This window comes from Hemiscyllium ocellatum, chromosome 24 (genome assembly GCF_020745735.1).
Source record: "Hemiscyllium ocellatum isolate sHemOce1 chromosome 24, sHemOce1.pat.X.cur, whole genome shotgun sequence".
Lineage (NCBI taxonomy): Eukaryota > Metazoa > Chordata > Chondrichthyes > Orectolobiformes > Hemiscylliidae > Hemiscyllium > Hemiscyllium ocellatum.
This window is the reverse complement of record NC_083424.1, coordinates 8,495,431-8,510,024: the sequence shown is the minus strand read 5'-3', so window position 1 is coordinate 8,510,024 and position 14,594 is coordinate 8,495,431. Positions and strand designations below refer to the sequence as shown.

The 14,594-nt window shown below is 41.1% G+C and overlaps 1 protein-coding gene across 2 annotated transcripts in view; it reads right to left on the bottom strand.

Annotated features, from left to right (window-relative positions):
• The window catches only part of txnrd2.2 (thioredoxin reductase 2, tandem duplicate 2), an 83,506-nt gene extending 69,187 nt beyond the window's left edge, over nucleotides 1-14,319 (bottom strand). Inside the window, exons 1-4 of one of the 2 annotated variants that reach the window (XM_060843913.1) lie at nucleotides 14,235-14,319; nucleotides 14,009-14,074; nucleotides 4,641-4,697; nucleotides 880-1,024 (exon numbers count right to left, since the gene is read on the bottom strand). In XM_060843913.1, the coding sequence (XP_060699896.1) occupies nucleotides 880-1,024; nucleotides 4,641-4,697; nucleotides 14,009-14,074; nucleotides 14,235-14,304 (338 nt within the window). In that variant the 5' untranslated portion in view covers nucleotides 14,305-14,319. The remainder of the gene's footprint in view (nucleotides 1-879; nucleotides 1,025-4,640; nucleotides 4,698-14,008; nucleotides 14,075-14,234) is intronic. The other variant, XM_060843914.1, reaches the window with a different exon arrangement.
• Between the last annotated feature and the right edge of the window lie 275 nt (nucleotides 14,320-14,594).

Sequence of the window (14,594 nt, the reverse complement as noted above, 5' to 3'; positions counted from 1 at the left end):
TGAGGGGTGATAGATTTAAGACAGGTGTCAGAGACAGATTCTTTACTCAGAGTGGTAAGGGTGTGAAATGCCCTGCCTGCCAATGTAGTTAATTCAGCCACAGGGGCATTTAAACACTCCTTGGATAAGCATAGCGATGATGATGGGATAGTGTAGGACGATGGGCTTAGATTAGTTCCCAGAGAAGCGCAACATCGAGGGCCGAAGGGCCTGTTCTGCGCTGTATTGTTCCATGTTAGATGTTAAGGTCACCACAGCCTCCAACACCCCAGGAATATAACCCGAGCCCATTCAGCCTCTCCCTAAAGCTCAAACCTTCTCACCTTGGCAACATCCTTGTAAATCTTTCTCAACCCTTTCAAGTTTACAACATCCTTTCTATAGCAAGGAGACCAGAAATACACGCAGTATTCCAAAAGTGGCTTTGCCACTGTCCTGTACAGCCATAACACGACCTCCCAACTCCTACACTCAGTGCACTGACCAATAAAGAAAGTGAGGACTGCAGATGCTGGAGATCAGAGTCAAAAAGTGGAGTGCTGGAAAAGCACAGCCTGTCAGGCAGCATCTGAGGAACAAGAGAGTCGATGTTTCAAGCCTAAGCTAATGAAAACATTCTTGATGAAGAGCTTATGCTTGAAATGTTGACCCTCCTGCTCTTCGGATGCTGCTTGACCAGCTGTGCCTTTCCAGCATTACACTTTTTGGCACGGACCAATAAAGCATTCCCAAGTCCTCCCATGATGATTTATTTGATAGTGTACATAATCCATTCTCCCTGAATGAATGCCTCACTAGGTCTCATGACCTTCAACTATTAAAACCATCATCAATAAACCAGTTTATGCTATTTATTTTCACATTACATTTTGAACATACCAGTCATGGTGTACAGGCAGGGGTATATCCCAACCATAATTCTTGGCATCTTTAATGGCACCCCCCAGCAGGGCTGCATGGTGCATTAGCTTTTTGGGAATACAGCCCACATTGACACAAGTACCACCAAGACCCCATCTGGTGCCTGCAAAACAGCAAATAATGATATATTATTAGGTGCACACTTTCTTGCAACAAAGTAGATGCCACATTCTGAAACAAGACAAACTGAGATTCAATGAGGGAAAGAAATTGTTATTGCTACAATGCTTTCGCTGCCATCAGGACATCCCACAGCATCTTTTACACAGGCAGACTGGGCCTCAGATTAAATCTCATCCTAAAGGTGGCACTTCTAAAGGACCAGCAATACCTCCACTTCAAAACATGAGACCAGATTATACACTTAAATCTCAGGTACGGTATTAAACCCAGAACTGTCTGATTCAGAAATGAGACTGCTTCCAAAGAACTGAATCAGATCCTTAGAGTTCATACAAATTACTGCCACTGCAACAATAGGTGCACTCACATGCAGTCGCAGCTGGTAACATGACTGCTTGTAATGCCACAAATGACTGAGTCAAAGAATATGACCAACAGATGGATTTATCCTCAAATATTTGAAATCAACTCAATTGCCTTCCTGGAATCATATTCACACAGCCCCACCCCAATCAACCTCTTGCTGTCTTGTTTAGCTCACTGGCTCAGTGTTTAGCACTACTGCCTCACAGTGCCAGGAACCTGAGTTTGATTCCAGCCTCAGCAACTGTCTGTGTGGAGCTTGCTATTCTCCCAGTGTCTGTGTGGGTTTACTTCAGTTTCCTCCCACAGTTCAAAAGATGTGTGGGTTAGGTGGATTGGCCACACTAAATTACCCATAGTGTCCAGGGATGTATAGGTTAGATGGATTAGCCATGGGAAATGCAGAGTCACAGAGATAGCATAGGGGTGTTGGTCGAGATGGGATGCTCTTCAGAGGGTCGGTGTGGACTCGATGAGCCAAATGGCATGTTTCCACATTGTAGAGATTCTATGATTGCACTAGAAAATGCATTCTGGTTCCATACAGACTCTGAGGGCATAGACTTCCTATTCAAGTGCAGTTGTAGGAGCTTCAGTGCAACTGAAATTGATTAGCAGTTTACAAATTTATATTAATAGGGAAAATACATCTTTTGCTTTATTCCCCTTTCCTCTCCCGCTTGCAGCTACTCCGACCAGATGATCGGTCAATGCTACCTACCTGGTTCATCTTGTGCATACATCCACTGGAGCACACCTGCAACCAGTGTCTGACATCTGTCAACCAAACTTCTCTTTCTGCGACCCTCTCTTTGCTCTCTAGAAGACATCTATGTAGCTTTTCAGCTCTGATCAAATGGCCAAAATACTGAGTTTCATTTTGGAGTGTAACTTTTTTTTTGAAAACAGGTTTATTGTTCTTGCAATTTAAAGTACCTCTTCATTAGTCTTATAACCCACATATGGATTTTAAGTATATATCTTATGGGAAGAACAATGTATAACTAAGTTTAACATATTTTGTATCTTAAGAAGGGGGGAATACATGGTAATAATTTCATTTTGAATTGCTGTAATTTTCATTTGCAGTAACAGGGGCACAGAGACCTAGACACAGAGAGGAGTCAGAGTGTAAGCTGCGAGTATGCACATGAGACAAAGCCAGAATGTGCAAGTGTAAGGTAGAGTTAGTGCGCGTGCGCGTGCGCGCGCACACACACACACACACACACACACACGGAACGTTTGGTAGGACTGGCCAAACCTCAGCAGAAATCAAGTTGGATTTAACTGGGAGGTAGAAGTACTGCATGAAGAAGTGCAAGGAAAGGATGAAGGTGAGGCAAGATACCAAAGGCGGGAGCAGCATGTTAATGGAAATCAGCCTTGAGACACAGGGAGAATGAGTTGTTCCATTTACAATTTATTTTCACTCTTAAGGTGTTTAGAACTCTTTAGTGACTTCTGTCTTTCCTTGTATAACTCTAAGTAAAAGCAAAATACTGCAGATACTGGAGAACAGAAATAAAAAAACAGGAAATGCTACAGAAGCTCAGGTCACGCAGCATCTGTGGAGAGAGAAACAAAGTTGATGTTTGTTTCAAAGAAGATCATATTGGACTCAAAATGTTAAATTTGTTTTTCTCTCCACAATTTTGCCAGATCAGCTGAGTTTCTCCAGCACTTTCCTTTTGTTTCTGTAAAACAGAGGTGGGACTCAGGAGTGACAGGGAATGGCAGACAAAGTTCAGGCCTCTTAAGTACAAGAAGTTCAGAGCTTGTTTTGTGTCCTGGATTAGGGCTTCGCTCAGCAATGTAGCTAAAGTTAGCTCAACCTGGGCAGCAAAGTTGAGGTTTGCCAGGATGTCCAAGATGTTACAGTCAACTTTCAACATGTTGGTATATCTCTTTGTCACCTCCTTTGAGGAACAGCTTATTACTCATGGTAATTTAGGAAAATAGAAAGATTACAGTTGGATACCTAGACATGAAATCCAATTAATGTCATCTTATTTCAGTCTCCCAGTATTAATGCTCCTAAATGCTGTGCATCCAAAGAAATTTCAATCATTTTTATTACCTGAAAAATAGTCACTTGGGCAAGGCAGAGAATGACGTCAGGCATGTGGAGATTTCACTCTTGTGGAACTGAACTCAGGTCTTGATGTCACAAGGAATTAAGGGCTACAGGGAGAATGCGGGTAAGTAGAGTTGAAATGCCCATCAGCCATGATTGAATGGCGGAGTGGACTCGATGGGCTGAATGGCCTTACTCCTATGTCTTATGGTCTTAAGTTACCGTCTTTCGAAGATTGAGGGTTAGGGGCGAGGTATCAAATAAGAAAGGGACGGAGAGAGAGAAAGAAGTACAAGTCAAAATAAGTATTTGTTGGAAATAAGTCGCAAAATTACATGACAGCACCTTACCTAAATATGTATTCACTATTTGTCATCACATAAGAAAGGATATGGTGGGGATTTACAAGGATGGCACCAGAAATGGAGAACGATTGCTATGAGGAAAGATTGGCTAGGTTGAGGTTATCAACTTTGGAGAAGAGAGATCGAGGGAAGATTTAATTGAAGTCCATAAAATTAATAGGTGCCGAGAGAGAGATTGGAAGGGCCAATTCCTTAGAAGAAAGGTCAACGAACAGGGGGCATAACGTTAAAGTAATTGCAAGATTGGCAGGGAGCTCCGGAGTATTTGTTTTTCCATCAGACAATGGTGGGGACAAGCACTCATTGTTTTAGGGATGAGAGAGGCAGAAAGCTACATCACTTTAAGAAACTACTAGATTTGCACTTGTGGCACCCTAACCTACAAAACCGTGACCAAGAGCTGGAATTAAAGAATCGGTTGCATGATTCTTCTTTTGGCTGACAACGATGTGCCTACTTCTAAGCCATGAATGTTTACATTATTTCTATATTAAATGGTCAGGCCGTAAGTCTTAATTGAGTGAAATAGTTACATTAATCCAAAATACAGTTCCATCAGTAACACTGAAACTGGAACACATGCCAGTGCTCTCTGGCAGGACAGAATTTGAGTGACTTTTGTGGGAATTTTCTTTAATGTTGATTGAAAACAATAATAGATCAGTCTCATCAATGTAGTGACAGCACTCAAATTCCAATACCACACCATTCTAAATGTAATGTTAGAATTTAACAATAGAGAGGTATAAATGAACAGTACTAAGCAGTTTTAGTACTTAAACAAATCATACCTTGAGGAGATGGCTCCACAAAATCCAACACTGCTACTTTTCTGCCATACTGGGCCGCTGCAGTGAATTAAAGACAAACAGTGATTACACTCCATAACTATTTTACACAGCAGCAAATAAAAACAGGAAATAGCAAAATAATACGATAGTGGTGATAGAAGGTTATGCCACTCTCCACATTTCACTCACACACCAACCTCTCACTTATCCAGGAGATACTGGAGAAACAAATACCTGAACACTCTCTTGGGGTAATGTGTGGCACAAGAAAAAGCACAAAATGCATTAGAAACAGGGGGATTTTTGTATCCTGGTATACACTTTATACAATACATGAAAATGTCAAATTAGACGTGTTTCTTGTTCAACAGGCTGGACCTAGAGAGGCAGTTCATCATTTGAGGTTCCCATTTCCCAGAAATGAAGACCTCCACTTGGTGGTTTAATTAAGAATACTTTTCTTTTGTAGATTAGACAATTCATTTATTTGTTACTTCATCAAACTTTGGCTGCAAGACAGGTAACAAGATATAGGTCCGTGACCAGGTGAAACTTGGAAACTCATCACAAAGCAGCTCTGTCCCTTGACCAATCCAGAACACAGCACTGTTTCCATCAAAATATATACTTTATTCATAAAATGTTTCAAAAGTACATCATAAGTACATCATAACATTCGACTTAAATTTTACATTGTGCAATACAGTTTAATTTATTTCAATACAGTACACAGTGCAAGCCATGGCACCTGCATCAACTCTGAAAAAGTCATCCACTTGCCCCTGCTCTCGTTTCTTTCCCAGATCCAGAGCGCTGTTAGAAACCAGAATGCATAGGGAGTAATGGAGCACAATAATAGATTCACTGAAGGAAAAGCTGGGAAAACATGACGGAGAAAAGTATAAAAGATTATGCTAACAAGGAAATGAAGAATTAGAAGAGGCTTATGAGAAACATTTTCACCAATTCAGTCCATATGGAATGACTGGCCTGTTTGAATGCTGAAAATTTTTTGTCAAATATTTATATTTTGTTTTTTCAAAAATATATTCCCTTGCCTCTTAAAAGCAATTATGGATTTTATTTTGTTAATTGTTCCTCATGCAATATTCCGTTTCTTAACAATCCTCTTTTCCTACCCTGCTCCCAGATATTTGGATGATCATAAATTAATGCTTGCTATTTATGATGGAAATTATTTTCCTGAATTTCCTTACCAAAATTTCTGCATTTTAAAAATCTCTACCAGATCTCCGTTTAAGCTCTAAAGAAAGCTCCGGTATATTTTAATTCCAATCACAACATCTTAGTAGATCACATCCAATGTCCATACCATTTCTATGGCCTTGATGTCATTCTTAAAGTAAGACATCCAAAAATGGACACTTATTATTTTAACCCTGGAGTAACCAGTGGTTTCTACACGTTTAGTGTTACCTTTTGCTGTTTGCATTTTGTAACACTTTTTATAAAATCTAAGGATGTTACAAGTTTTATTTTTCAGCTTAATTCATCCTCCCCTCATGTTTTTAAAATTCTGCACTGTCAATTACCTGCCTTCAATATTTCTGGACTTTAGTACATGCTTATTAAACATTAAATAAAACCAGTGCTTGGAGATGAATTAGTTTAGTTTTATTCGTGGAATGTGAGCACTTCTGACAAGGTTCAGCATTTATTGCCCATCCAGTGGAACGGTTTGTTAGGATACGCTAGAAATTAGCCACATTGCTGTGGCACTGGGAGTCACAAGTAGCTCAGAGCAGACAAGCACAGCTAATATCCTTCCCTAGAGGACAGTGAAGCAAATAGGGTTTTGTAACAATCAATTATCACCATTACTGATGTTAACTTTCTAGGCTGGATTTATTTAAGTAACAGAATTTAAATTCTTCAGCATTAAGTAGTCATTAGTCCTGGTCTATTAATCTTAATTAGATCTATTTACTAATAATACCACTCCTTGTTCTTCCCTTTTATTTATCTCAGCACATGCTATTCGAAATTTGCAAACTTTGAGCATTTTCAAAAGAACAATAATAGCAACAAAATGAAGCACTTTGACATACTTTACCAAAATATTTGATTTAGTCTGACCATCAGTGAAACACAGAAAAATATATTCCTTAACTGGAAATAAAATGCTGGAGATCACAGTGGGTCAGACAGTATCTATGGAGAGAAAGTACACTAATGTTTTGAGTCTAGATGACTCTTCATAATGTTATCACATCTCAAATCCCAAAAACAAATCACAGGAAGTGTTCTGAATAGCAGGCATACTTCCTGAAGCAAATTTAACCACTCATCGAGCTGCTCGCACAGTGATGATGAGCAATTGAAAAGCAATCAATTAATTTGGTTTTGGTCAAAATGATGAGATAGTTAGTGTGCAGGGGGTGGTATCTGCAATAGTGGCACAAGAGTATTTGGGTCAAAATCCTCGAACTCCCTCCCTAACAGCACTGTGGGTGTACCTACCTATGACTGCAGCAGATCAAGAAGTTGGTAGGTAATTATAAATGGGCAATAAATGTTGGCCTAGTCAGCACTGGCCAGATCCAACAAATGAATTAAAAATGATATTCTCCCAAATTTACCCAAAAAAAGGCAGCACGTGTTTAAAGTTCCTTCCCAAGGATGGTGGGTAAAGGGAGCCTCTCATTCTTACAAATAAATTACTTGCCAGCTGGAATTTATCAAACCTGTTCACCGAATAAATTTTAAAGCAAAAGGTCATTTAAAGGGAAAGTTAGCATCAAAAGATACAGAGAAACCAAAAAAAGGGAATCTGGTAAGAAACAAGTAGACAATTAGCTTATTAAAACATAAATATGAGTAGCTTATACTAAAGTACCTATGTGTTAACAGGTTTAAGAGTTTGTTTATATACAGCACTCATCATAATTATGACCAGAACTTTAACCAACTACAGAAACCTTTGTACTTAACAACATAGCTCCATCAAGGGGTGTATTCAGGTACTTTAAAGAACGTAGGGAACAGTCAGAGAAATAAGACAAAAGGGAAAGTATACAGCAATCTGGAAGTGTTTCTATGTTACACTTTGGAAACAATAAGTAGGATTTTCAAGTGGGGAATTCTTCCAAATATTACCATTAATGCATTTCCTATTTGGTGATTATATTCAAATTGAAGTTACTATGCCACCAGGATAAACCAGGGCATATTTAGCTATAATCAAAACTGTGAATAAAATAAAGAAAAACGCAGCATTTGCCCAGGTCTTATTGCCACTGTATGTGAAAAAGATAAGTTTCTGGCCAATAGTGATCACCATGCAACAGATACATAAGGGATTTGGAAGTGATAATATCATTGAATGTTAGATTATATTGACTAGATTCACTGCTGGTGACAGTCATTGTCTGACACTTGTGTGGCACAAATGTTACTGGCCACACAACACCAAAGACAAACAATATGAAGACTGTGCAATCATCAGCAAACAACCCCCCACTTTCAATCTTATTGACAGAGGCTGAAGATGATTGGGCCTCGTACACTATCCTGAGGAACTCATATTCAAGTCTTGGAACAGAGATGATTACCATCTAACAACCGCAACATTTTTATTTTGTAACTTGTTCATGGGTGTAGGCATCACTGGCTAGATTACTATTTAATGCCAATCTTGAATTGCTGTGGAGGTTGTGGTAGTGAGCTGCCTTCCTGAACCACTGCAATCCTTCAGGGAGAATGACATCCACAGTGCTATTTGGAAAGGACTTTGCGGATTCTTACTCAGCAACGGAGAAAAATTTCCAAGTCAGAACGGCAATTGCCTTGGACAGGAACCTGTAGATATTGGTATTGTAATGTATTTGCTGCCCTGATCGTTCCACATGTTGCAGGTTTGGAATGAGCTATCAGAAAAGTCTTGCGTGAGCTACTATAGTCAATAATAATGCTGAACCTTGTCAGCAGTGCTCACATTCCATGAATAAAACTAAACTAATTCATGTCAACCACTGGTTTTATTTAATGTTTAACAAGCATGTACTAAAGTCCAGAAATCTTGAAGGCAGGTAATTGACAGTGCAAAATTTTAAAAACATGAGGGGAAGATGAATTAAGCTGAAAAATAAAACTTGTGAGATCCTTAGATTTTATAAAAAGTGTTACAAAATACAAACAGCAAAAGGTAACACTAAACCGTAGAAACCACTGGTTACAACAGGGTTAAAATAATAAGTGTCCATTTTTGGATGTCTTACTTTAAGAATGATATCAAGGCCATAGAAATGGTATGGACATTGGACGTGATCTACTAAGATGTTGTGATTGGAATCAAAACATACTGGTTTAAGGTGGTGAATGGGGTCCCAATCAATTGGGCTGTTTTGTCCTGGATGGTGTCAAGCTTCGTAAATGTTGTTGGAGCTGCATTCACCCTGGCAAGTGAGGGGTACTCTATCACACCCCTGATTTATACTTTGTAGATGTTGGACAGGTTTATAAGGACAGGACACTAGTTACTCACCACAGAATGCCCAGCCGCTGAACTGCTCTTATTGCACTAGTATTTATATGGTTGGTCCAGTTCAGTTTCTGGTTAACAGCACAGTCCAAGGGTTGATAGTAGGAGATTCAGCGATGGTAATACCATTAAACATCAAGGGGCTACGGCGAGATTCATGCTTGTTAGAGATAGTCATTGGCTGGTACTTGAGGGGGTGTGAATGTTACTTGCTGCTTATCAGCCAAATCCAAATGTTGTCCAAGTCTCATTACGTAGGATGCAGAATAATTTCTGACATCATGAGGGAGGGAGAGTCATTGGTGAAGCAGCTGAAGATGTTCAGGGCCAGGACTAAACCCTAAGGATACCTGCATTGATAATTTTGGACTGAGATTACTGCCCTCTGGTAACTCTAACCATAGAAATCCACCTGATTTGTAAGGATTTGAAATTTTGCCATGGGGCAGAACCGTGGCTCAGTGGTTAGCACTGGTTCGATTCCAGCCTCGGGAGACCGTCTGTGCGGAGTTTGCACATTCTCCCAGTGTCCACATGAGTTTCCTTCGGGTGCTCCAATTTCCTCCCACAGTCCAGAAATGGCCATGCTAAATTGCCCATAATGTTAGGTGTATTACTCAGAGGGAATGGGTCTAGCTGGGTTACTCTTCAGAGGGTTGGTATGGACTTGTTGAGCTAAATGGCCTGTTTCCACACTGCAGGGAATCTAATCTAACCACAACTCCTTGATGCCAAACTACAACAAATGATCGAAAGGCCAAGAATGCTTGAGCTTTGTCTTTCGCACTCATGGTGAGATCTGCCATTGTTCAATGTTGGGATGATCATGGAATGTCCTTTTCCTTTACATTGCTCAATTTTCCAACACCATTCACAATTACATGGTAGATTGCAGAGCTTTGATCAAATTCCTTGGATGTAAGATTGCTTCATTCTGTCTACAGAATACTATTTCGCAGCATATTGTCAGGTCATAGCTTTACCAATTTAACACCTCAAAGTTTAGGAGGTGCCTGTTCCTGCTCTGGGCAGACTCTCATGTACTTCTCTTTGAATCAAGGTTGGACCCCTGAATAGTAATGGCAGATTGACAGATGTGTCAGGATGTGGTAAAAACAACATTTCACACGTTTGCCTTTATTGCTCAGACCTTTGAGTATACCGGTTAGGATGTCACATTTTAGGTTGTACAGGTGGGGCTTCGTCTGGGGTATCATGTGCAGTTCTTGTCGGCCTGCTTTCAGAAGGATACTATTAAATTGGAGAGGGTTCAAAAAAGATTCATCAGGATAATGCCAGAAATGGAGAGTTGGAGTTATAAAAATAGGCTGGAATTTTTTTCGCTGGAGCATAGATTGAGGGGTGACATTGTTGAGGTTGAGAAAATCATAAAGGGTAGATAAGAAGTGAATAGGAAGGTATTTTCCTTTGGGTGGGATAGTTCAAGTCTAGGGGACATATTTTTAAGCAGAGAGGAGGACGTTTTAAGTCATAGATTTGTAAAGCACAGAAATAGACCCTTTGGTCTAACTCATCCATGCCAACTAGATATCCTAAATAATTCCCATCCCATTTGCCAAAATTTAGCACATATCCCTCTAAACCCTTCCTTTTCACATACCCATCTAGATGCCTTTTGCATATTATAGCCTCCATCACTTCTTCTGGCAGTTCATTCCATGCACCCACCACCCTCTGCACGATAAAGTTGCTCCTCAAGTCCCTTTTAAATCTTTGCCCTCTCACCTTAAACCTATGCCCTCTAGTTTTGGACTATCCCACCCTGTGGAAAAGACCTTGGCTGTTCATCCTATCCATGCCCCTCATGATTTTATAAACCTTTAAGGTCATTCCTCTGCCTCTGACACTTCAGCGAAAATAACCCAAGCAAATTCAGCCTCTCCCTACTGCTCAAATAGTCCAACTCTAGCAACATCCTATGAAAGCATCAGAGGAACAGGAGAATCGACGTTTCAGACATAAGCCCTTCATCAGGAATTCCTGCAGTCCTCACTTTGTCCTTTTCTGAACCCTTTCAAGTTTCACAACATCCTTCCTATAGCAGGGAGACCAGAACTGCACATAGTATTCCAGTACTGACTTGACCAATGTCCTATGCAACATGATCTCCCAATTCCTATACTCAAAGCACTGATCAATAAATGCAAGCAAATCAAATGTCGTCTTCACTATCCTGTCTAACTGCAACTCCACTTTCAAGGAACTATGAACATGTAGATTTTTTTTAAGATTCCCGACAGTGTGGAAACAGGCCCTTCGACCCAACCAGTCCACACCGACCCTCCAAAGAGTAACCCACCCACCCAGACCCATTTCCCTCTGACTAATGCACCTAATAGTATGGGCAATTTGCCATGGCCAAGTCACCTGACCTATTCCAAGGTCTCTTTGTTTAGCAACAGTCCCCAGGAACTTAACATTAAGTGCATAAGTCCTGACCTGATTTGCCTTTCCAAAATGTAGCACCTCGCATTTATCCAAATTAAACTCCATCTGCTATTTCACAGGCCATTGGCCCATCTGATCAAAGTCCCATTGTACTCCATTGTACTCCTTGTCTGTCCACTAAACCTCCAATTTTGGTGTTAACTGCAAACTTACTAACCATACCTCCTATGTAAACATCCAAATCATTTATAAAAATGACAAAAAGCAGTGGACTCAGCACCAATTCTCGTAGCACACCGCTAGTCACAGGCTACCAATCTGAAAAGCAACCTGTTACCACCACTCTCTGTCTTCTACCTTCAAGCCAGTTCCATATCCAAATGGTTAATTGCTGTAATTCATGTAATTTAACCAATCTTCAAAGTTTATGAGAAGATTTGTAGCTCGGGTGCTCGTTGTTGTGGTTTCGCCAAACTGGGAATTTGTGTTGCAGACGTTTCGTTCCCTGTCTAGGTGACATCCGCAGTGCTTGGGAGCCTCTTGTGAAGTGCTTCTGTGATCTTTCTGTGATCTGGGATTTTGTACACAACATTCCATGCAAGGACTGCACAAAACACTACATAGGATAAACAGGAAAACAGCTAACGATCCGCATCCATGAACACCAACTAGCCACGAAACGACACGACCAGCTATCCTTATTAGCCACTCACGCAGATGACAAGCAAAATGAATTCAACTGGGACAACACTACTATTATAGGACAAGCCAAACAGAGAACAGCCAGGGAATTCCTAGATGCATGGCACTCATCCACAGATTCAATCAATAAGCACATCGACCTGGACCCAATATACCGACCACTGCAGCGGACAGCTGGAACTGACAACCGGAAGCGGCAGATTCAAACCACTACAATGCCGGAGGAAAGATCACAGAAGCACTTCACAGGAGGCTCCCAAGCACTGAGGATGTCACCTAGACAGGGGACAAAACATTTGCAACACAAATTCCCAGCTTGGCGAACAGAACCACAACATTTAACCAATCTATCATGATGAACCTTGCTGAACCCCTTACTGAAGTCTATATGGATCATATCCACCGCCTGCCCTCAATCCTCACTGTTACTTTTCAAAAAACTCAACCAAGTTAGTGAGCAACTTTTTTTTCTTAAAACAAGAGAGTGACTTGTGAGAGGTATAGGGTTATAATTGTGCAGAATAAGGGATCAGGTGTTGCTTCTGCAAAAGCTTACATTATAAAATTAGGCTGCGCATGCAAATACTAAACAGTGAGAAGCGAAAACAGATAGAATTATCTATGACTAATAAGGCAGAGCAATCGTGGAGCGGGATGTACCAGGTGTAGGAAAACAGAAGAAGCGAAAACAGGTAGAATTATTTATGACTAATAGGACAGAGCGACCGTGTAGTGGGATGTACCAGTAACAGGAGGGATGTGGCCAGTGGATGGAATTTAGTTTGGCAGGATGACCGCATGAAGACAGCAAACTATGCCAGGATAGTCACATATAAGGAACGAGATAAATAAGAGTAAGGGGCGACAAGCTTTGAGTAATGGGAGAAGTAAACAGAGGCGGAGTGAAGCTAGAGCTTGTGATTGGTTACTTTTACTGTAGCGTGTACCCTATGGGGTGAAAGGGGAGGACCGAGAGATGCAGCTGAACAGCATAAATCAGAATGCTTACGCGTTAGGCACCTGTTCTTGCAAGTACGTATCAATAAAATTCACTACTTCAGAATTTGACTTGGACTGAAACTTATTAATATTTGAGTTTTGTTTCTCACACTTGTATATGGAAATAATTATTGGAGGAAGAGGATTTGAGCTATAGGGAAGAGGCTGAACAGGCTGGGGTGTTATCCCTGGAGTGTCGGAGGCTGAGGGATGACCTTATAGAGGTTTACAAAATTATGAGGGGCATGGATAGGATAAATAGACAGTCTTTTCCCTGGAATCGGGGAGTCCAGAACTAGAGGGCATAGGTTTTGGGTGAGAGGGGAAAGATATAAAAAGAGACTTAAGGGGCAACTTTTTAACGCAGAGGGTGGTACATGTATGGAATGAGCTGCTAGAGGATGTGGTGGAGGCTGGTACAATTGCAACATTTAAGAGGCATTTGGATGGGTATATGAATAGGAAGGGTTTGGAGGGATATGAGCCAGGTGCTGGCAGGTGGGACTAGGTTGGGTTGGGATATCTGGTCGGCGTGGACAGGTTGGACTGAAGGGTCTGTTTCCATGCTGTACATCTCTATGACTCTATGGATGCAGGTACAGTTACAACGAATAGAAAAGGTTTGAAGGGATATGGGCCAAGTGAGACTAGCTTAGTTTGAGAACATGGTCAGTGTGGTCTAGTTTGACCACAGTGTTTGTTTTCATGCTGTATAACTCTATATCCTCAGTTTTAAGTATTGTAATTAATGTAATACCTTCTTTAGAACAGGCAAGGCCACCAGAACCACCTCCAATCACCAACAAATCATACTCATATTTCCCTGAAAATTAAAGAAAGAGCCACAGTTAACTAGAGCAATGGCTTAGAAACAGGTCACTGAGGATGGGGCTGGAGGAGAGGGGGAAGGGTGGGATGGGGGGGGGGTGTCTCCATACTCCCTCTTCCCGCCCTTACCTGCCCCGCCCCGCCCGGTTTCCCACCTGAAAGAGCCCGGACTCCGTGGCCCCGCCCCCGCCACCTGAAACGGCTCCACTGTCTCAGCGCCGCCATCTTGTCCGGCCCGAGGACCCCGGGCCGCCTGCCCTTCTCACTGCCTGTGAGGATTTCTCACTTCAATTCCAAATCAAGTTTATTTTAGTATTTAGTATTTTAGAAATTTTTTTAGTATTTAGTATTGGGGGGCGTGAGAATATTCCAAATGTAGTTTGGCTAGTTGCAGCTGTTTTTCAACATTGTCAGCTGTGACTCAGTAGATAGCAATCGCATTCTGAAGCAACAGGTTGTGTGTTCAAAGAGCACAAAAATCTGAGCTGATACTCTGTATTAAGAGACCAGCAGTG